Source organism: Plectropomus leopardus, chromosome 23 (genome assembly GCF_008729295.1).
Source record: "Plectropomus leopardus isolate mb chromosome 23, YSFRI_Pleo_2.0, whole genome shotgun sequence".
Classification (NCBI taxonomy): Eukaryota; Metazoa; Chordata; class Actinopteri; order Perciformes; family Serranidae; genus Plectropomus; species Plectropomus leopardus.
The window spans coordinates 607,516-632,253 of NC_056485.1; the positions used below are offsets into that span (position 1 = coordinate 607,516).

Sequence of the window (24,738 nt, forward strand, 5' to 3'; positions counted from 1 at the left end):
CAAAGCACAATGGCTTTTTATTTCTGTATATATATATATGAATAAGTCACATCAATAAGAAGACAATGCAGTTTCTTTCAATTTTTCAGTCTTAAAGATAAGGTAATAATGCATATGCTGTAACTTGTGTGAAATATCCTAAAAATAAAATGTGCACATGTACATATAATAAAAGTAGTCCACATGAGTAACACGTGTAGTGGGATTCATCAGTAATATCTTTAACCTTACAATGTTGTAGTATGTTGCTGTATATGTGATAGTGACGTGATATATCTGACTGCAGGAAAGAGCTGTCACTGTGTTGTTCAGTCTGCCTTAAATGTTCCACTCTTTTGAAAGAACAGTAAGGAAAACAATCCCACCACATGGTCCATTTAGTTGCTGCTCTAGAGCTTTCATCACATCGTCAGAGGACGGAGTTTGCCCACATGTCCACAAATGTATATGTTGGAATTCCATAACTTTTTCTCAACAGGAGTAAAGTGAGTAAAAAAATATAAGGGACAATTTTAGAGTTTTGTTTTGAGTAATATTCATTAGAACCCTCCAATAAGGCACACAGTCAGTGAGGCTGTTTGTCAGAAGGTTTATTCATTTATGAACAAGCATGTCTGTCCCCGAGGTGGAGACTGTCTGAGATATACAACAGAGTAGAAAATGTATAAGGTGCAAAAATAAACACTGATGCATAAGAGACCCCCCCCCACCCCCACCCCCCCTCCCCCACAAAAAAACATAGCTATGTACAGCAGGTTCACATTTCCTGACATCAGACATGTTGCTTAGTTCTAAGCCTCATTGAGCCAAAAGGGTATCAGAATTAAGTAAATACTTAACGAAATACTTTTTTGTAAAACTCCCCACACGCTGTCTTTATCCTAACATGCTGACTACACGCTACAGCTGGCAGACTCATGGGGCATCACTCTGAGAACAAGAACGGGATGCAAAATATTTACAGGAGCGAGGAGCAGTTGGTGCCCATGTGTTGCATGTGGAGAAACTGGCAGCAACAATCAATCCCAAAAAAGCACCAGGTATAACTAAGTATCAACATGACCACAAGCAGAACACAGCGGGAGCAGTGGAACAGAAAAAAAGCACCATAAAATGTAATATTTGTGTGTGTGTGTCTGTGTGTGTCACAGTCTTTAATTTAACAGAACAGCAATTTGAGTTTATAGCATGTGCCTCTATTTCAGTCAGTGTAATGTTGATGGGTTTGGAATGTGCCATGGAGGCATTTTCAGAGTGTACCCACACACACACACACACACACACACACACACACACACTACACACAAAGTGGGATGACAGGGCTACAGTGAAGCAGTGGCGTGATCAGAGGAGCTGGACCAAGGCTCTTGGATGAGGGACTAATTGTAAGCCACAGCAGTTGAGGTTTCAAAATTTCCAGCGAATGCCAAATCTGAAGGGGGCCACGCCTCAGCCTGACCTGCCTGGCTTTGCAGATGCTCACACACACCAGGCCAGAGTCTTACTGCAGCCTAATTACAGCCATCATCATCATCATCACACCAAAGGAGTATTTAAAGAGGCACAGCGGGTTTCAGTTAGAGGCAGGTGATTAGGTACATTTCATTTGCTAGTTTTAAATACTGAGTTAGCAGTTGCCTGCCAAATCTGTAGCTATTAGCTAATCACTAGTTACTTATTTTATCAGTTTGACACAAACACACTGTATATAAAGATGGACAACATGGGAGTTCCCCCAAAGTGAAGCCAAAACATCTGGATCGCCCCCTGGTGTCTGTCTGCAGTACAGGTCATGAAGCCCGCCTCTTCATGGCCAAACTAAAAACTCAAAGTACACGGAAAATGTTTTCCCCAAAGATAGTTTCTGTCACTGATAGTAGTTCTCATCACCCTGATGAGAAATTGATCAAAAAAATGATCATTTCAACGATCAAGTGATAATTTTTATGATCAATTTAATTAGATATTTACTTTTACATAAAGGAGATTTTCAGCCATGATTGAAAGCTGTGTGTGCCAATCTGTGCACTTGTGTTCAGTTGAGCTGCTCGAGATTTTGGTGGGAACTCCTCGACTGCGGAGATCGCTACTGCACAGACTCTGGTTTCAAATGATGACACCAGCGCAAAATGTCAGCAGCTGTATTCGGGATATTTTGCCTTAATTTAACCATAGAGGAGGTCAGTGGGGATGCGTTGTCCATCTTTATATATAAAGTCTGTGGTCTGACTTTGAGTCGATGTTAAAGTGGGTTTAGTCTGGTTTGGTCCTAACCAATCAGTAGAGAGCGACCACCATCTGTTTCATCTATTGGGAATTTACGTAAATCAAGTTGAAGTTGTCAGTTGTAGAGCTGCCTCCATCTTATTCATGTTTGTGTCATGTTTCATGAGTGGAGCTCTGGAGCTCTAGTTGATTTTTCCAGCCAGGAGGAAACAGATATCAGTGAGGCTTGTTTGGAGGATATTTCTAATTTTCTTGATAACAGGTAACAAGTAATCTTAAGAGTCCTCCTTACCTGATCTCATATTTGTATTTCAATACAGGAGTGCAAAAACAGCATCCTTTGTGTTTGTGGAAATACTCTTACAACATTTTTCAGTCAAAAAATGACATTTGAAGCTTCAGCACCCTCACAGATACAGAACATAGTAGTAAGTAGTAAGTAAGTTGACAAGGGACTCAATCAATACATATTTCATGGTTTATCAATTTCATAATTTATCACTTTCTGTTTGTGAAAATGTCCTTACACTGTCCTGACTGTGACAAAGTAAAAACAATTAACATCATTGTTCATGACCTGGGATACTGTCAATAATATCATAATCATATCGATAATGTCAATCCAGGTTTCAAAGGGTTAAACATGTTAACACTGTCTCCCAGCAGTATAGATGAACCTCACAGTCTGTTGTGTTTTTTTCTGACAGAGCAGCTGCAGTGTCCCTCAACTGGTGTGTGAAATGATTATTGTGAGGCACTTTGCTTGCTGATGCTGACAGCCATGAATGAGAACCATCAACGGTTTAAGGGATGGGATTCAACAAAAAAAAACTTTAAATATATCAGCATAAATAAAGGGAAGCTAGTATTTCCTCTAACATTTACAAATAAATACTTGGGTTTGACCTTTCTGAACCCAAACTGTCAAACAGATTTGAACAAAAAGGAAAAGAATGTGGTTGCTCAAGAAGGAAGTACAGCGGACAACACAAATTGCACAATTTAGTACACTCAGCATGCTCAATGATAAAACTAAAAAGGTTGTATGTGTATGTTGTGTTATTGACAGCATACTAAAAACCAGTGACGGTTATGTTCACGTGAATGATGCTTGTGTGCTCCTCAACACGCTCTGACAGTATCAACAAATAAATATATAAACAATTTCTTTAAAAGAAGAAAGACATGAAGGTCAGACTGATGTGAGGGTCTGCTGGTTTATGTGCCGCTCTTCTGCTCCCATTCCTGCAAAACAAACAAACAAACACACACACACACACACGTTTAACCACTGTCACTTTTTCAGAATAAAGGGTAAACATTTTTTGAAGTAAAATAAACCATACTTTAAATTTAAACCAAACTATAATTTATGCTATATGGTTGTGTGCATTTATATCTATGAGAGAGTGAGACACACACACACACACACACACACACACACACACATATATATATATATATATATACACACACAGTTTATAGATATAGATATATCTATCTGTCTATCTAGATAGAAAGATAGTATCTACCTACAGCTGTGACCGCCACAACTGGCCTGATATTAGAAAGTTTTTCGACACAGCTAGTCGCACTCAGTCTGCAGAGTGACCTCTGACCTTGGCCTTCCTGAGGACGTGTCCCCGAACTGGTGACGCCTTCTGGTTGCCCTGCTGCCGACGCAGCAGAGAGGCGCTGTTCACCGGCAGGGAGCAGGACTCTGTGTCACTGGTGTCACAGCTGGAGAATGGAGAAGATTCATGGGTCCGACGCAACATCGCTGGTGACTACACATACACACACACACACACACACACACACACACACACACACACAGAGAAGAATTATCATCCTCTATCGCTCTTCCTGAGGTTTCTTCCTTTTTTTTCTCCCCCGTTACAGGGGTTCTATTTCCGGACTTTTTCCTTGGGTGATGTGAGGGTCTAAGGGCAGAGGGATGTCGTACACTGTAAAACCCTCTGAGGCAAACCATGTTTTGTGATAATGGGCTCTATAAATAAAATTGACTTGACTTGACTTGACCGCAGTATAACAGCAGCACACATGAAACAGGTCGCAGGTGTTCCTGACCTGGACTCCAGAGGAGCTAGCTTTGGGTTCAATGGTGAGGCCCAGGGTGACCCCACCACTCAGGGCTTTCTTCAGGCTCTCCTTCACCTCCGTCAGCTCCAGCTCCAGGTTTACCCGCTCCTCCTCCCTCTGCTTGCAGTCCTGCTCCACCTTCTTCAGTCGCTCTGACAACGCTGCATGCGAGCGTTTGGCTATTGGAGGAGGAGACAAACTCTCTGTGAGTGTTTGTTACTTTAATAAACTGGGAGCTGGAGAGATGTTGTGTGGAGAACACTTCACTTTCCTGCTCCTTTAGATTTCAGACCAAACATAAATGGAAGCTGTTCATACCAGCAGCAGCCTCCAGCGCAGTGCGTAGGTCTCTCCTCTCTTTTTTCAGCTGGGTCAGATGGTTCCTAATGTCCTGCTTCTTCTTCATCAGCTCTTCCTCCTTGGTCTGCAGCCTCTTGGCGTCGGCCTCCACACGGTTCTTCCCATACTTACACTGGTCTGCACCTGCACAACAAAGATTTGGTGTGAAGAAGCTGAATCCAAGAGGTTACTTCCTGCAAGGTGACCAACACATGACTGAGATAATAATCTCACAAAGTGCAGTGACTGTGGGCTTGTCGATGTTGTCTTATGTGTTATTTTAAAAAGTTCCAACAGATGCATTTCAGTGGGATATGATGACTGATATTGACAGTAACGTTTGTTGTCTTTTTACTAGAATTGCAATGAGCTGTCCTCTTTTATCTGGTATTTCTTGCAAGATGACAGACCAACAATTGAAAGAATAATTTGACAGAGAGTGTAGAGTTGTAATACATAAAGTAACTCATGTTGGAGGAAAGACAAGAAGTTGTGTTTGCATAAGTATTCATGAAGGGTATAAAGTCATATAGTGGAGGGAGGTGGGCTTGTACATAATCATTGTTTTGAAAATGTTTGCATTGGTTGTATTAAATCACAGAGATATGGTACTTTTTGTTGAAGCTAAATCAAGGTGACAGCAGAAACATGGTGATCCCTGTGTACTGCAGAACTAGACAAGCTAGCAACTGAAAGTTCCACCCTCAGCAGTGTCTCATACCCATTTTCCACCAAATTAGCCCTGGTGTGTGGACTCTAGGTGCTATCCAGCGAACCACCCCACATTTTCATAAGTTTTGCATGGAACAATAGTAATCATGGATGTGTTATTAACAGAGGGCATTGCACAACACAAGTAAACAGTAGTAACAAAGTGGTGGATTACAGTAATTATCTGAGAAATTTTGCTCTATAATCACAGATATTAAAAAATAACCATGAACCCACTAGACCACTGCAAACTCTTTATGTTCTGATGATTTTTCACTTGACACCCACTGGTGTCCTCAGTTTGCAGTAGGGCTGGACCCAAATATTCAGCTATTCGTTAATTGGGTAGGTATTTGGTTTTCAATATAGGCATTCAGAATTTTTAAAAAATATATATGTACATTTATGTACAATGTTTTTCAGAGGAAGAATGCCATTTCAGTGTTTGAGATCCTGCAGCTGGGCCTGTCACACATGGTGACAGGAACACGGTTATTAACCGTTTATTGACAAACCATTTCGGTGTTGTGTGAGCAGCACCGGAACACAAACACGTGAGCCCCCTGCAGCTCACCCTGAGTGGAGCTCTGTCCTGCAGCACAGAGCAGATGATCATTTCAGATTGCACAAAGAAATTTAACAGATTAATTTAAAACTCTGGACACAGACTATTATACTGATAACTGTCGGAGTAGTTTTAACTTAACAAACTATTAAGTGTTAAGCTGTCAAGCAGTCGGAGGCACACCGGGAGCTGTCTTAGCTAACACTGAAGCTCTGTGGCCTACGGAGTCTTTCTCTCACCATCGTATGATCTCTTCCAACCTGACAGTGAAGTCATGAAGCACACGGTCTCTCCCTCCCCCATCCTGACAATGAAGTGTGGCAGCACAGACAGCTGTGAGTTGTCATGCCTCATTGGCAATGGCACAGCCAACCACCGGAGGCGCCCTCACCGATCCCTCCCTGCCAGCTCTCTCTTTCGCTGTTCCTGACGGGTGATGTCATATCCGCACCGGACGTTTTGCTTCGGACAGGTAACGCGGCTTGTCTGCTCACCTGCTGCTTTTCACGTAGCATGGAGCTAATGATTGTGTGTTGTGCTGCAGAGTGGCCGACTTGGTGCTTCCCAGGCTCGTGTGCGTGTCACCTGAATGGCCTGCTGTGGTGGTGTCTCCCTCTCTGCCTGTTACACGGTTACTGGTCATTACCGCGGCTAACTTTAGCCTGAGTTGTAGGTGGACGCTGGTTTATTGGGTCCTCAGATCCCTATTCCTCAGCTAATGGTGCCTGAGTGACGTCTGCCGATGGTGCGTGAGTGACGTCTGCCGCTAGTGCGTGAGTGACGTCAGCACCGGCGGACCGGGTTTGCGGCTTGAACTAAAGCGACGTATAGCCGCCAGCTACGGGGGACCGCTGCTGCTTTGTCTCTGTTTTATTTTGTTTTCTGCGTTGCTTTGTTTCCGTTTTCTTTTGTTTTGTTTTCCCTGTTTGCAAGGTTTTAATCTCCATCATTTTAACAATTTTAATGCAGTGATTGAATAGTGGGGTTAGCTCCCTCCCCACATTTGTTTATTTCTTTGTTTTGTTCTCATTACTTACTTAGTTTCTCTGCCTGCTGGCCTAATTTGTTAATTTCTTGGGTTTTGACATTTTGGTTGGGCAGAGGGTTATTCTTTCAGTATTTGTCTTTATTTCTTTCGTTTGTGGTTGGTAGTTTGTGTTGTTTAGTTTCTGATTTGTATAATTTTTTTTGGATATTTGTTTGTTGAATTTTGTTGCGACCCCACTTATTTCCTTTTGTTTTCCCTTTAGTTGCTGAGGTCCGGTGGTGGTGGTGGTGACCTGGTGGCGGGGTTTCCCCCCCTTTTCTCGTGTGCCGTGCTCCCTTGGGTTTTGGGTATCCTCACAGAGTGTGTGTTGTGTGTGACCGTCACGTGTGTGTTTGGGTGTTTATATGTTTGATTGGGGATCCTCCGCATCAGTCGGTAGCCCACGCACCCCGGTAAGCCTCAGCTTTAAATTAGTCCCCCCTGATTTGTCCCTGTGTGAGTGGTGTTTTAGCGTTTTAAATTGACTGTTAAAATAAAGAGCATGCTTGTTTGTACAGAAACGTGTCTCTGCCTTGAGTGAAACGAACTGCGTGCCTTAACGGTGAATTTGGATGAAACCTATTTCCTGGGGTGAAACTCCCCAGGTGGCGTTGTCGGTTTAGTGTATCATCTGACCAAAAACTTTTATACCTCATCACCCCCCCTCTCGCCACAGAAGCTATGGGGTGCAAGGTGTCAGCACAGTGTCTGTCATCCCACCCATCAATTATTCGCTGTATTAATGCAGAAGCTCTGGTATTTGGGACAGCCCTAGTTTGTGCTTAAGGTTAAAAAATTGCTATTTTTTGGTTCCAGCTGAGAACCAACTCTTCAGTTCTAAACCAATTTATGTTTGGTGGAAAAGCTCTTAACAGTTCGACATAAGTTGTGGGAATTGGAAAGGAACTACTTCCATGTTGTTAGAAAGGCATAACTGCCATGTAACTCCACTCTTGCAGGGCAGAGCCATCCCTCAAGAGTCGTCAGAAACTTACTGCTTAACATTTAGTTTCTTATTCATCGACTTTCTTTTGATGATAATCTCACAACTTGGTGAGTAAAAAATTTCTTCTCAAGCTGTAATAAACTGATTTTATTCTATTACTTCCGATCCCTTCTGTGTTTATTTTTGTTTTTTATAAGCAAAGTGTAATTTATACGATATTCAGAAAGTCTTTCAGCAAAATTGCAAATATGTGATCTGGCAAAGTTTCAGGTTTTGCAATTGTGGATAGTTAATTGTTAAAACTTAAATCAAGTGAAGTCCAGTGAAGAATTCAAAACTGGGTTAAAGTGGTATTTCACTGCTGGACTGATGGTGTTTTCATAAAACCAGGCTGTCTCTGCAGTAAGACACAAAGATTTTTTGAAACTGGTGCTACAGACCAGAGAAAAGAGTGAAAAAAACTGTGCCACAGTTCCTTTTCTCTGTGTCTCTGGTCATGTAGCACCCGAAGACCCCTGTGCATTCTCCTCATTGTCTGAAAAGAAGAGGTTTTCCAAGACAAGACCAACATGTGCATGAAAACTGCTCTATCATCAGGGAACTGCCCAGAAACCCAGTGAACTCCCAGCCACAGCCTGAAGCAGTTCTTCATTCCACAGAGCTGGAAAATACACTGAGGGGAACCATCCAACATTTGTATGCATGTGCATGTATATGAATGATTTAATTAGAAATCACTCCCTCAAACCGCCACTGACATCTCCACATTCAGTACACTGATCTGACACTGGAAATATGGAACAGTGTGGCAAACCGTAAATCCCAAATGACATGTATTCAGTGTTTCTATTCAAACACTTGAAGGAAGATGAGCTACTCAAGCGGTTACAACCCTGCTCGTTCACACATTATACACACACACACACACACACACACACACACACACACACACACACACACATGAACACACAAGCATTATGAACACAAGCATTAACACATTAACACAACCACATTCCATCCTCTCCCAATCATTCCACCTTCTCCCAGTCTGAGCGTTACCTCAACGTTGGCAGGGGGTTTGAGTCTGGCTGACGTGCGTCAGAAGAATTGTCTCGAGGGTAACATAGCTTTTAAGTTTTTCAGTTATTTACTCCCCCCTATTTAAACCAACTGTAACTTGTAATCCTGCATTTTTCCAAAGTGCTGTGGAGCAGAGATTTGCTAGAAGGCAGTCAGTGGTGGTGAAGCTGGGGAACCAGACAGAGACTGTCTGACACTAACGCGCACACAGAAATGACAGGGAAAACTGGTATTCAGATTCGATTTTTGAAGAACTGAAGAGTCGATTTTCTGTCCTTGGTCTTCCTGTATTAGTCTGATGAGCTCTTCCGATATCAACACTTTAGTCCTCCAAAAAAAAGAATGTAAACCGTCAGCATAGTTTCTGTTGTCACTTACTGGAGCTGTTGCGTCTAAGAGAAGCTGTCCCATTGGTCCCATTGACTCCATTCTTTTTGGGCTGGTTCTTTGACTCCGCCTTCTGCTTTAGTGCCACCCCATTGTTTCCTGTCCCCTTCTTTCCCTTAAGCTGATTGGACAACAAGGATACACAAGGAGAGAGAATTGTCAAATATATCAGAGAAGTTAATATGGCATTGTATATAAAGTACATACATGTGGACAAAGTCCCAAATATCGGACCAAATCAAACCCTTAACCTTAATAATTATGATGCAGCTAAAAGGACAGCAGTTTAATTTCTGCACAACACTTGACTATATAGACAATGTAAGTTGTTGTTTGTTTTTTTTTTTTTTCATAAAAGTACCAGCTTTTGAAAATGCTTTATAGTCTCTGTTCTGGCCCACTTTATATGACATGTGGCAACACCTAAAGGTGTAAAAACGTAATGCATTCATGTTTTATGTCCCTTTTTGCTTGTCGTAGGTAGCTCAGTTAAGTTTCACTTTATGTTAAGACCACATGTAGCAGTTACCTGCCACTTTTCAACCATTTCTTCTCTGAAGATCAAAGTCTGTAAATATTTTTGTGTGTATCATGGAACTTCATACTGCAGCGCACATATGGAAAGGCTAATTATGTGTTTTCAGTTGTGTAGAGTTGTAAAAGCTGCTGACTGAAATTAGCATCTGCCTTTAATGGACAATGCTAAAATTAGCTTGGATGCTAAGTGGGCCTTTATGGTACTTATTTGAGATTGTTTATTTTCTTATGCAACAGCTTTATGCTATATTTTGTTATTTGCAATGTTTATGTGTATGAGCCGTTTGTAATTATATTTTTCATGTTTTCACAGTTTTACAAAAGAAAGATATCCATACTTAAGCACTCAACTCAACTCCAGTTTCCTGGGTCTTTATTTCATGGACAGGATGTTAGCTATCTGCTAAGCTGTCCAGTAAAGCCAGAGCAGAATAGCCTCAGTGTTCTTATAATCAGAGTAAGCTGTATAGGCTGGAAAAAATGCTTAGCAAACAAAGCTGATCTTGATTATGAAAACACTGCAGATATACAGTATTTTAAAAAGCTGATACTTGTGTGATAAACCCAAGTTATATCATTATGTAGAATAAAAGCGCATTGGATTCCTCAAGCCTAAGTAATTGATTGTACATGGCTCTGTGAGCAGACAAATATACCTTTCTGTGTGTGTTGTTTTTTAGGTGTGAGGTCTGTGTGTGTGTGTGTGTGTGTCATGTTGTGTGTCACAGGCGGGTCCACCAGTAAACAGCAGAAAGCAGCATGGCTAGAGGTCTGTGAAAATTGAACAGAGGTTACTTCTTTTTATATATATCTTAATTATTCTGTCTCTCTTTTTAACTTGGTTCTGACTAATTTGGTTCAATGCTGCTTGGGAAACGATGGACTGTATTTTGTGTCAGCTGGTCATTGCATTTCGCCATTTAAGAGGCTAAAATTAACGTGTTCACCTGGGTGTTGTGTTCCCATCAATGCCAGAGGGGATAAATACCTACGTCTATTGCAGAGTCATGTGACCTGGGTGTGATTGCTGATTATACATTAAAAAGCTAGATGATAGCGGTTGTTAGTGGGGTTTTTTTTCTGCAGTGGGAAAGTGGTTTAGGGGGACTCATCATCTGGGACATTCCCCCTAGAAAATGTGTCAGCAGGGCTGTTAAGTGTCACCAAAACATTTGGATGGCATAAATGACAGACGGACATTACTAACATAACTCACATTACAGCTGCAATCTTGATATTTTCCCTATGAACAAATGTAAATACATTTTTTATGTGGACTAAAGGTTGTTGCAGAAACTCTGCAGTTCTCTCATCTCCACAAGGCTTTCAAGCCTCTTTCAGCTCAGTGTTTTAATTTATATATCTAAATACTGTATATAACTATATATTATGATATTATATATTATACATTTGCTCTGCTACAGCTGCAAATATTGGACTTATAGGTAGACACAAACATGACTGAATGAAAGAAAATGTTGCTCTGTAGGCATGGATTTTCCTGACAAGTTATATAGCTAAAACAACTAATTAGGTGACAATTATGTTTATATTGTATCTACGGGAGTGTTCATCAAATGGCTCCTCTCAGCTAGAGGCTCTCTGGCTGCAAACTGGCTGCACAGAACAACATAAATCAGTGTGTGATGGCCCACAGTACACTGCAGTCATTACTACTTTGTTTATGCCTTAGAATATGGTTTCTAGACTTACAGTATTTTCTAGCTGCTTTTCCAGCCTGTTTAAAGTGGGACTATCATGCATATAACATCTGATTGTGAAGAGGATTGAGTGGTCTCTCCTTTGAATCATGACTGGAGGTGGTAACAGCTCCAAAACAAGGTCGGTGTAAAAAGCAAAGCCAGAAAGACATGGCCATGGGTGTGATGTTTTGATTATGCATTATGTATTCATAAAAGTGGCCGCATCTGTAAATTAAGGAAAACAATGATATACAAGAGCTCTTTGCCATCTGAGCAGAGGAAGAGATCAGCAGCCATATAACAAATGGTTTTGATTGACATGTTTATTGTTGGTTAGAAATCGCTGCTGACGCATGTGTTGTGTTGCATTGTCATGCCCATCACGCTTCTTTTGATTGTGGGATGATGTGATGCAGTGTATAATCACATACCGGAATGATGTTGTTTGGTTCTGTGTAAAAATGCAAAGGCGGAATAAAGAAGGGACTTCGTTGCAGCCCTATAGCACCATCTCTGTGTAAAAGTGGTTGCTGTAACTTCAATAATGATTACAGCTGTTATAGTTGTCAATTATTCACAGTTTTAACACCAAAAATCCTAAATATGTATAAATGATCATTTTTCAATTTCATGACTATAAAGTTGAAAAACTATCTAACACTTAACATGAAGTAAAACATACAAACCAAGTACAACCGTGTTTTAGAGCTACAGTGTTCCATCAAAGAGAAACATTCCTGATGTTTTGCGCATCATTTCAGACACACTTCCCCCTAAATTCAGCCTAAAACCAGCCAGAGGTGTATATTTGTAGTTTATCTTATTTCAAAATACTTGATCAGCAACTGCTGTTACTTCTGTCATTATATATGTAAATATATAATAAAGACAAATCTTACCTTAAACATGTGTCTAGCAGGTGCCTTTTCAATTAAACATAGAGCCAGTGTTGTTTTGTGTGAAAACAATGCTGTGTTTGGGCTCCTCAGTAAGTCACAGATATTTAACAAAGTTTCAGTGTTACCGAGGCCCTTATGCAGTGTAACAGTTTTGATAGTTGGGGTTGGGAGACCTGTAATAATGACACACTGATGGAACACTGAAAGTACACTGACACAAATGACTGAATTATAGAGCGGTTGATGAGACTAGAGGACAGGACAGCAGTGATTAGTGAGCAGAGTGTTAGTCACCTGAGCAGCAGCTTTAGCTTTAGTATCAGCACTGAGGAACTTAGAGGAGATTTTAGAAACAGGGGTTTTGTAGTGACTGGTAGAGGTGGAGGAAGTACAAGAGGAAGGCTTGGGAGGATAGCGGCTGTCCGGCTTGGGTGAGGGCATGTTCTCATAGTACATCTCCTTTTTCAGCTGGCACCCCACTGTGCTGGGACTGGAGTACTGCGCCTCCGGGTCCTCAGGGGAGCACTCAAGCATGCAAGCAAGCAGAGAGAGGAGAGAGGAGAGAAGAGAGGACAGGAGAGGAGAGAGGAGAGGAGAGCAGAGGAGAGGAGAGGAGAATGAGAAGGAAAGAGACATACATAAAAGATCAAAAGCGATGATAGCAGTATAGAGTTAGTTGGTTGCAGTATATGAGTAAAGGTGCTACATGTGTCATTTAAGACCTGGGCATTTTCAGGCAGTCAGCCTCTGTATCCAGCAGAGCACAGCTGTGACTCTATACTCTTATTTAAAACTACTGCTACATGGTTGTGTGTCTCTACACACCATTAAAATTAAGCAGCGATCACACCAAGACACATCGCACCAGGCTCAGCCACTGCAAATACACCTTGGAAGTGAATCTGGAGCAACACTGGAGCGGGGCTGTGTGCATACTGTGTGCACATGGCCTAAAGTAACATTGACAAGTGGTTCCACTCTTGAGCTAAAAAGTTAAAAATATTTTAACTTTAAAAAACCGGCAGAAAAACGTGTCGCACAGTAGCAAGAGAGGAGCGCCTGACATGTGCGCATGTACCATAGGGAAACAATGGTTTTGCTGGCAATGCTTTTCTAGCGAGGTGTCTAAGTGTGATGGTCCCTTTACACATGCAGTTTACATCCATGTCTGTAAAAACATGGATGCTTCACACATATCTTCCTCTTCGAAGCACAGAATATCTCTACAATCAGCACAGTTTACAGATCAGTTTCACAAATTAAGTATCTGACCAAATGTCTCCTCTTCTGTTCCTGAGATATGTCTTTGAGTAACAGCCAGAAAAGTGTTTCTACAGAACATTATGATGTCACAGTGAAGTTGACCTTAACCCCAGGGTATAAAATATCACCACTTCAACATTATATCTTATAAAACATTTGTGTGAAATAAGCATTCCAATTCACGAGTTACGGTCAAAAACATGTTTTGTGAGGTTGCAGTGACCTTGACCTTTGACCACTAAACTCTAGTTGAAGTTGAAGTTCATCTTTGAGTCAAAGTGAACGTTTGTGTCTAATCTGAAGAAATTCCTTTAAGGCATTTTCAAGATAACACATTCACAAGAACAGGACAGATAACCCTAAAACATAATGCCTATGAAATAAAGATATTACATGTAGCACCTTTAATGCTACACAGGAAAGTGAAAAGCAGTAGAAACAAAAGAGAGTAAGAAACACAACAGACTTTAGCTGAAAATGAGAAAAATAGCTTAATGGGTTCCTGTTTTAAACGGCTTTAGTTTACTTGTTATGGGTGGTGTATTCTTACCATTCCATTAATGGGCACATCATCATAGTGCAGAGCCATACCAGTGGGACAGGCGTAGCCATTGACTGGGTTATCCAGGTATGGGTTAGGTGAGACAGCACGCTTACTGGTGAAACTGGGAACAGACATCCAAATTCAATATTTTCATAAATTAAGTGCATCTATGAGATTTTTATGTCACAGTGCTTAAACACACACAATCAGACACTTCCCTTGGATTAATAGAAGCTGTTGTGTCATTTCCTTTAGTTACAGTAAGGGCTGAATATTTAGCATTTACATCATGTTTTTCACAACTGTGACAGTCACTACGAAAAGGACACCATGTAAAAAAACACAATCATGATATGAGCCATCTGAATGAAACACACACACGCACACAACAATTTAGGTTTGGGTTTTTATCACTGGAGAGACTGGTGTCCCTCACCAGAAGGACTGTTTGGCCAGCTGGATGACATTGGCGGTGGTCTCCACGTCAATGTAGTCATAGTGCAGGGTGGCTGGGTCTGTGGTGGAGCCAGTCTCAGCCAATAAAATCCCCAACCAGCGACCCATCTCCTCAGAGGAGGAGGCCTTGAGGAAAAGAATAAAGGTACAGGAATTAGCCTAATGATGAAATAATAAAAAAATGAAAATTCCTGTTGCATCTTTTAGATAAAGCAAGGTGCAATCTAAACTAATGTTTTGATAAGAGTTTTATTTCATCACGGATTTTAAGACCCATTTATATAATTTTCTCAAATTTAGAGCTCTTTTGGGTTGTTTTAGGGACAGTCCACCTCCTGCATATTATAATCCATCAAAGGCTTAGAAATGATGCAGTTTTAAAGGGAAAGGAAATAGAAGCAAATATCCAGCAAAGGATTGCGTGCGGATGACTTGAGGATCAAACTACCATTACCACCCCACAATTAATGCCTCTGCACACAGTCAAGTTTCTGTTACAATTTACATCCATGTCTGTGAAAACATGGATGCTTCCCACACAACTTCCCCCTGGCAGCACAGAAGATCTCTACAGTCAGCACAGTTTACAGATCAGTGTCACCAATCCAGTATCTGACCAAGTGTCTCTCTTTCTGTTTCAGAGATATAATGTTGAGTAATGGCAAAAAAAGTGTTTTATGCCGAAAGTGATGATGTCGACCTTTGACCTTTCAGATATAAAATGTCCTGATATATCCTGTTAGAAATTAGTGTGCAATTTTGTCATAATTAGCGAATGGATTCTTGAGTTATTGCCACTTTTGGCCAAGAGCCAATCAGCTTGTCCAATTGGATGTCTGGCCAAATTTGGTGAAATTCCCCCAAGACCTCCGTGAGACATCATGTTTACTAAATTAGACAGACACAAGGTCACAATGACCTTTGACCACCAAATTCTAATCAGTTAATTGTTGAGGTAAATCTTTGTGCCACATTTGAAGACATTCTCTAAAGACGTTCTTGACATACTGAATTCACGAGAATGACACAAACAAGGTTACAACGACCTTGAACTTTGACCTATGACCACCAAAATTAAATCAATTCATTGATAAATTGAAGTTGGCATTTGATTTCAAGATGTTCTTGAGATACCGTGTTCACAAAAGGGCAGATGTAAGGACAGACAAGCTGAAAACATAATGCCTCTGGACATACTTATCGCTGACTCGGAGGCATTAAAACAAAACGGCAAAATAGAAAGTTCATATACACCAACAACATAAAACACTAAGCAAAGAAAAGTGTCTGGCAGGTGTAGATGTTTGTCCACATAATGGAAGCTCAGAGAATAAGAGGGAAACATGACAAGCAGTGTTTGCTTGTACTAATGACTATGCTTTCATATATTCCCTGGCATGTCTGTCCCGATGAATGTTTGACAGTCAACAGAGGAAAAAACACACCTACTCATACACAAGATCAAACAGACCATTGGGAGGTCACCAGGATTAATGGAACACAGCTCACCTCCAGCACAGCCACCTCCTGGCCATTACGAAGCAAGCGGAAGGCAAAGGCGTGTTTGTGATCGAGGCCGGGGCTGACCTCGCAGCCTCGGAGGGGCAGCGAGGCGATGTGGCTTTTCAGGTCATCACGGTCCTTATGGAGCAGCAGCTGGTTGTCTTTTAGGCGGCACCAGCGCTCCCTCCAGCGGTTATTGGACAACACGTTCAGGTAGCCTGTCGAACAAAGCAAAGTCAGAGGAAAAAAGTCACAACATTTTTCACAGATCTTAACCATATCAAACACTTTATGTCAAACTATCCAGCACAGGAAACAGTTGACTTCTTTAAGACATGAAATGAAAAATGCCTTATCCTGGCTTTATTCCGTAGAAACCTGGTGCCTCTATTAGGATAGACACAGATCGTGCATATATATCTTGAATTTGGCCTTAAACATACTCTTAACACATTGAAACTCATAGATTGCAATCCCCACATTTCCTTTGTTCTATTGTTCATCTGACTGACCATACTCTCAGAGAACAAAGACCTCTCTGTGACCATCTTTCATTCAGCCATCTTTGTTTCTGCTTCTTTGCAATTTTGTTTTGTAGGTCAGGTGGCCTTTGTCTCACATGCTTCCCCTCTCTCTCTCAGACGACAAACTTCATCTGAAGCAAACTGATTCCCGTAGGATAATGAGTTGAATGTTTTTGTCTCACCACATGTGGGTACGTCTTCTTCAGCTGACGAGGTCTGCTCATCTGTAGACGGCTTCTTCTTACCCAGCCCGATGATTTTAGTGATCTTCTTCCCTGCCCCTTTCCCCACTGTCCCAGTCTTTTGCTCCAACTTTGTGTTCTTCTTTCCCTTTCCTGAGACAGAGACACAGAGAATATGAATTGAATCCTGGGTAATTGGTAAAACACTGTGTAATATCCCACTTGAAGGCCCCCTGAAGACTTAATGTTCCTTCCTGTCATTATCTAGACATGAGAATTTACCAAGAGAGATGTTACACGTTTTTTTTGTTATGTTTGGATGATTTTACAATACTGTGCAACAGAAAAAGAAAGAGAAAGAGCCACTGAATTACTGTTCTATCAACAGCCACAAGTTTAGAATCAGCAGCATTTGGTTTAATCAGACCCTTGTAGGTGTCAAAGGTCTTTGTAAATTACGTTCAATTTGCAACCCCCCCCCCCCGCCAAAGACACACACAATGTACCCAAATCAGAATCTACAAATGAATACTAGTTCAAACTGATGTGCTGAAAACTATGGAAATACATTACATTTACTGATTTTAAAAAGACACTGTATCTCATGACTGCAAGATCATTTTTAATTAATTTGAGTGCATTTTCTAATTTATATTAAGATTTATGACAATTCAGCATTTTTTGCAAAAGCTTTCATGTCATGTGACTCGAAACCAATGTGGAGTTGTTTTACTACACTACACACCAGTGACAGAGAGCGCACTGCTGACCCAAACCTCCTCTCAGGGGCCGATGACAACTTTATGGATGCTGACTGGGCTGAAAGGAGAGGTCTTCCCCTTGAGCCCCTGGAGAATCCTAAAAAGGTTATCGCCTTGGGGGGCAGGCTGATCGCCTCCATCACACATTGCACCTCCCCAATTTCCCTCAGCATGTCAGGTAACCATCATGAGACTATTCAGTTTTTTTCATTCTCCCATCTCCCCTCACTCCCGTAGTTTTAGGTTTACTTTGGCTCCAGGCCCACAACCCCCAGATTGACTGAAAGACCTCATCACGGGCTGGAGCTTCCAATGCCACTCCCTGTGTCTCCTCTCCGCATCACCGGCCCACTTCCACTCAGTATCTCCTCCAGTCCCACCTTATTTGTCCTGAGTGCCCCCTGAGTATCTCGACCTCGCTTCGATGTTTAGCAAGGAGCTAGCCCTGTCTCTACCCCCTCACCGCCCTTATGACTGCGCCATAGACCTCCTCCCCGGAGCCCCCCTTCCTATGAGCTGTGTTTACAACCTCTCACGTCCCGAGAGAGAGGCCATGGAGTCCTATATCCAGGGCTCACTGAAAGCGGGCCTCATTTGCCCCTCCTCCTCTCCTTTAGGCACTGGTTTCTTCTTTGTTAAAAAGAAGGACTCTTCCCTCCGCCCATGTATTGATTTTCGCGGTCTCAACGATATTACCATCAAAAATAAGTATCCTCTTCCCCTCAGCCACTCTCAAATCTTCAGTGAGCTGGACCTCTGTAACGCCTACCATTTGGTGCGCATCAAGGAAGGAGACAAGTGGAAGACCGCATTCAACACTCCCCTTGGCCACTTCAAGTATCTGGAGATGCCCTTTGGTTTGACTAATGCGCCCGCTGTTTTCCAGGCCCTGATGAACGACATCCTGAGAGACATGATTGGTCAGTTTGTGTTTGTCTGTCTTGATGACATCCTCATCTTCTCCCGCACCTTGGAGGAACACAGGCAGCACGTGAGGCTGGTGTTAAAGAGGCTCTCCGAGGATCGACTCTTCGTAAAGCCCGAGAGTTGTGAATTCCACTCCCCCTGAGTCAGCTTTCTTGGCTACATCATAGCCAAGGGGCAACTGCAGCTGGACCCCTCCAAGATCTCCGTCACAGAGTGGCCCACTCCCTCCTCCCGTAAGGAACTGCAATGCTTCCTTGGGTTCGCCAATTTCTATCGTTGCTTCATGCGCGACTATAGCAAGATGGCCGCTCCTCTGACCCAACTCACCTCAATTAAAATCCCATACTCCTGGACTCCTGAAGCGGATCTCACCTTCACATGACTAAAGTCACTGTTTACTAGCACCCCTGTGCTTATGCCCCCCAACCTGTCCCTGCAATTTGTGGTGGAGGTGAACACTTCTGACACTGGTGTGGGGGCGGTCCTTTCCCAGAGAGATCCCAAGACCCAGAAGCTCCATTCCTGTGCGTTCTTCTCTTGTTGCCTCTCTCCAGAGGAGAGAAATTACGACGTCAGCGACAGAGAGCTGCTGGCGGTGGTGTTAACTCTGCAGGAGTGGAGGCGCTGGCTGAAGGGTTCCGAGCTCCCTTTCATCATCTGGACGGTTCACAAAAATCTCGCCTACCTTCGTAACACTAAGCACCTCAACCCCGACAAGCCCACTGGTCCCTTTTCCTCAGTCGTTTTCATTTCACCCTCTCTTACTGCTCTGGCACCCGCAACACCAAACCAGACTCCCTTTCAAGGATTCACTTTTCCCACTCAGACTCTTGCAAGTCTGATCCCATCGTTTCGGCTTCCTGTATTGTGGGCGCTGCTAAATGGGAGATTGAGGAGGTGGTGAGACGGGCTAAGCACGATCAACCGAACCCTGGAGATAGACCCCCCAACCTTCTTTTCATTCCTGAGTCTGCCCGTTCTCCTGTTCTCCAGTGGGGTCACTCTTCTTAACTCACCTGCCACCCCGGAGCCAAGAGAACACTCCTCTTCCTGTGTCAGCAGTTCTGATGGTCCAGTATGGAGAGGGAAACCAGAGAGTTTGTGGTGGTCTTCTCATCGTCCTCCGGCTGGTTTGCTGCACCCCCTGCCCATCCCTAGTCGTCCCTGGTCCCACATCGCCATGGACTTTGTCACAGGTTTGCCTCCCTCTGAGGGTAACACGGTGATTTTGACTATTGTTGATCGCTTCTCCAAATCTGTTCACTATGTGCCTTTACGGAAGTTACCCTCAGCTCTCGACACTGCCAATGTGCTAGTTGAACATGTTTTCAAGCTACATGGATTACCCTTGGACATTAGGTCAGATCGTGGTCCCCAGTTTGCATCGCAGGTGTGGAGATCATTCTGCAAGTCGGTGGGCGCAGCAGCCAGCCTCTCTTCTGGATACCATCCTCAGACCAACAGCCAGACAGGGCGGGCTAACCAGGACCTGGAGGCGGCTCTGCGTTGCGTCGCTGCCCACCACCCTGTTTCCTGGCACACCTTTGTACCATAGATTGAATAGGCCCACAACTCTCTCTTCTGCTAAGCCACGGGTATGTTGCCTTTCATGGCTTGTCTTGGTTATCAACCCCCCTTGTTCCCTGACCAGGAGGAGGCAGCGGAGGTTACGGCGGTGGCGGTTACAGCTTCCTTCCCCCACTACCATTCCCTTCCACATCATTTACCTAATTAAACACATTGATTGTTTTTCCGTCAACCTGTCCGTGTGTTTGCTCGTGGGTCCTCCCTCACTCACGGTTCCCCGAATCGACACAGAATTAGTATTTTTCCCTTCAGGACTGAATAAGCTGAAGAGTTTCAGGACCAAGGGCAAGGATTTTTTATTTCACTACAACAAACATACGATACTCAAAAGGGCAACACAAAAGGCTCAAAGCAAATGTACAGTTGTAACAATATATGAAATGTATGGAGACCCTGGCTCTGTGGCTCTATGTGCTTGTATGACATAGCTGTATCTCTAACTCTTGTGGGGGTTTTCTGATGCACTGATCCTGAATAAGGACACTGTGAGCCTCACCTTGGCTCCATCCGAATAACTTTTCCTATGTGAGTCAATTTTTTGAATCCCTGAACATATTAATTTAGACATCTCTGCTACCTTTTATTGTCATGCAGATACACAGATGATTTGTCAGTAAAATAATCTTAATGAACTCCATCGGGTTCATGGCATTATATCTGGGTCTTGCTTCAATCATTCCCTTATTGAGTCCTTAAAAAGCCTTACACCTTTACCAGTCCCTCTGGACATTTTAAGTGGACTCTCACCTTGGTCCTTGCACTCGCTGTGTCCATTCTCATGAGGTGCTTCACCATCAGAGCTTGGCCTGTCACATGACGCCTTCTGGCAGTCAGGAAGAGCAAACAGAAGAAGATTAGATGCACATGAGGTACAAAGTGAACAAAACAGTACTTTCCTGACAGAAGACAAGCTGACAAAGGCAATAACACATACTCACACACACACACACACACACACACACACACACACACACACACACACACATAGAGACACACAGACACACAGACACAGACACACACACACACACACAGTGAGGGAGGACCCACGAGCACACACACACACACACACACACACAGAGCAGTTGGATGGCAGTGCACATTGTTAAAAACGTGCAGCATGTTATAGATGAATCATTAGGCTGGCCTTGTGATTGCTGTGCCAGGGTGGGGGGCTCTGATGTAGCTCTCAGTGTCCACCACTACAAGAGGATAACAGCACTTATCAGTCTATCAGGGTGTTTACCTTCTCCAGTTCAGGTTTGTGCACTGGTGATCCAGCTCCAGCTCCATCCAAGTCTACAGCTCCATTAACACACACCTCTCTCATCACCTGGAAAACATGAGGGAAGAAGATCTGATCATGCTGCTGCTGCTCACCCTCTGGGTTTTGGTCCACCTGCTGTCCTCAGCTATGGGATGCACAACCATATTATACTATCTTTTTTCAGGACAAACTGGGCTATCAGTGTATGCATGCTGTAGTGATGTCAGCATCACATAGTGGAATGACCATAAATACCAAAGAAAAAAAGGCCTTTCTTGGCCTCGATGGCCAGGGGAAAAAGATGTAAAAACTTTTGTCTAAAAAGTTAGTCTTTCCATTCAGATCCTGTCTGCAATGGCACATCACACTCTCCACTTCCAGGGATAGACCAAGTAATGAATGTGCATGTATACATATCTACATACTGCACTGTTTTACACTGTAATACTTTCTGCCCATCTCTATGTCTATGGAGTAAATATTATACATACAGCGTGTATTCATAGATTGCTCATTATACACCCTACAAAAATGCTTGGACACAACAACACAGCCTTAGATTAGTCTACAGACTTGATCCAATGCATCATGGGAAACCTCTTGGACTTGGTAAGCTTTTACGGGTAATGACGACAACTCCTTTCATCACAAGTGAATGGATATGTAATCACAGAAGATATTCATTATTGGACTTTGTTGTTGTAAAATGTCTCCAGAAAGACAATGCTTTTCCAATTACAAATCCTCTGAAAAGGCTGAAATTGCATCGGAGCTCTCATTGGAAAGTGACAACAGAGACAAAGCAGAATTCGGAAGATATTCTAAGAATAGTACAAATTTTCATGTCGTACACTACATTAGTGTTGATCAAGGCTATTAAGCAAACCATCCCCACTCACACACATCCTGATCTCCAGCATGTGTACCTGGGAAAGTGTAAAAATCCTAAAATATTTCCTTACACCATTGATAGATATTTAGGAGGCTCATTGCTTCAGCCTGGGAAGCAGGCCAGGGATAATGCAGGCCACATGCATAAAAAACTCCCTCCTCTTTCAAATGCCGTCATGTTAGTGAACAGCAGCCAGGGAGCATGCAATGGAGTGACAACAGGAGGGAGAGAAAGCATGCATGTTGTGTAGGGTTTGCTGGAGGGAGGGGGTTTCTGCTACACACGTTGGACACAACCAAGTTTTACAATGTCAATTGAATTCTTAAAAATCTATCAATACAGAGCATTTATGGTTCAAGGTTCCAGTGTGTAGGACTTAAGGACATCTGTTGGAGGAAATGGAATATAATATTCCTAATTAAGCTTTCAGTATAGTATAATCACCTGAAAATAAGCATTGTTGTGTTTTTGTCTTCTTCTACATAAGGAGCTGGTCCAAAGAGCCCACCGTCTTTTTGTTCAGTAGCTCAAGCACGTGCCATGGTGCTCAGTCAGAGTTAATTTAGTGGGGGGACAGATTCAAAGGTCTGGACCCAGCCGTATAATAGATATATATCTGGATTACCAGAAACATCCGGAATCATGGACAATTATTAAGCATCAGACAATATGTAAGACGCAAAAAGGACAAAATTATGAGTTTCCATGTATTGTCTCCATGTGACAAAAAAATGACGACTGATTTATTGATACTTATTGCAAGAATGGCCACAAACCTAAATTAGAGCATATAAATAGAAATAAGTAATATAAATAAAAGCATTTTTATTATTATTAAAATAATACAATATTATTCAGCAATAATTATTTAAATAATTAATTATGATAGAAGTCCAGACCCCACACTATCTGCTTTGAAATGTTCTGGACTTTAGAAAAATTCTGCTGATGATCCCTGGTCCAGTGAATACACAGTATCCTTTTTTCTTTGTTGTTATTATTTCTAAAGAAATTGGGAGACATGCCTTTAAAGTTCTGCATGGTAATGGATGGACCTGCACTTGTATGGCAACTTTCTAGTCTTCAGACCACTTAAAGTGCTTTTTACACTGCATGTCACAGTCATTACATTTACTTACCAAATGTATTTTGGCATTTTGGGGGTAGTCAGTGAGTTTTGGAGTGGACCAGCCTAGGAGAGTTTTTGTCTGTGTATTTTATATTGCGTTTTTTGCATCATATACTGTATTTTCTATATGTTTGTGTTGAGACCCTGATTGAAAACGAGATGGCTTATCCCAGGGGGTTTATCATACTAATAAATGTCTCTTTAATCTTATGAAATAAGATGCAGCAGGGGTAAATGGGATCTAAAGGGCTCTGGACGGGGCGCCAGTGTGCAGTATTGTGACCTCATTGGGCGGATCTGGCAACCCATTATTAGATCTGCTAATCCTAGGTGTGTGATGTGACGGTGGAGATGAGTGGCGGGTGCGGGAAAGAAGATTTCAGTTGAACCACCAACTGCTGATGCACTCTATGACACACACACACACACACACACACACACACACACACACACACACACACACGTCTTTGTCCACAAGCATTCTGAATGCTCTCTCGCTGTGCAGAGCTCCTCAGCTCACTGGTTTTGGCTTGGAGGGAACATAATTGGCCTGCACGGGGGAAATGACAGACTGTGGCTCCATGGGTTTGGCTCAGAGAGCAGTTTTGAGGCTGCAGAGTGGGTCAGACTGCAAAATCTTGTCTATCTTCCACTGGAGAGCTATGCTGCTAGAGCTGGGTGCTAAATGGGTCTGATGATGTATTACAAATCAAACTTGAGGAATTAGTGAGGCTGTGAGTGGTAGTTTTGGGTGCTAAAACACTACTTCAAATAAAAATATGTGCCGGTTTTTGCCAGTTATTGCTGCACTGAGTTGGTCCCAGGACTGCAAAGTTTATGCTATAAAATTAGCTTTAAGCCTGCATACATGGAACTATTTTAACTTAAGTGTAGTGAAGATCCTAGAACTGATTCCAGTTACAGCAAATCAACATAGTTTAAAAAGTATTTATGCCTATACTCATTTGACATCTATTTAGGGAAAACAAACAACAAACAAACAAAAACGATTAAGTCGTTATTATTAACCAATAGTGAGAGCTTCAGTCATGTGACAGCAAATATAGGGCTTTTTGTTGGAAGTTATTTTGATTATTTCCATGAAAATGATGAAAAACCATTCTCTATGCTTTATTGGCTTGAACCATTTGCCTTTGGCTGCACTCACCACACACAGTTGATG

At 42.4% G+C, this 24,738-nt stretch overlaps 1 protein-coding gene across 2 annotated transcripts in view; it reads right to left on the reverse strand.

Moving 5' to 3' along the window:
- Positions 1–3,431: 3,431 nt before the first annotated feature.
- Positions 3,432–24,738, reverse strand: part of afap1 (actin filament associated protein 1) — a 78,453-nt gene continuing 57,146 nt past the window's right edge. For both annotated transcript variants that reach the window (XM_042512412.1, XM_042512411.1), the window contains 11 exons: positions 21,514–21,600; positions 21,018–21,093; positions 16,996–17,148; positions 16,296–16,507; positions 14,767–14,912; positions 14,337–14,451; positions 9,376–9,505; positions 4,648–4,812; positions 4,318–4,508; positions 3,846–4,013; positions 3,432–3,471 (listed from right to left, as the gene is read on the reverse strand). In XM_042512412.1, coding sequence (XP_042368346.1) covers positions 3,445–3,471; positions 3,846–4,013; positions 4,318–4,508; positions 4,648–4,812; positions 9,376–9,505; positions 14,337–14,451; positions 14,767–14,912; positions 16,296–16,507; positions 16,996–17,148; positions 21,018–21,093; positions 21,514–21,600 — 1,470 coding nt within the window. In that variant the 3' untranslated portion in view covers positions 3,432–3,444. The remainder of the gene's footprint in view (positions 3,472–3,845; positions 4,014–4,317; positions 4,509–4,647; positions 4,813–9,375; positions 9,506–14,336; positions 14,452–14,766; positions 14,913–16,295; positions 16,508–16,995; positions 17,149–21,017; positions 21,094–21,513; positions 21,601–24,738) is intronic.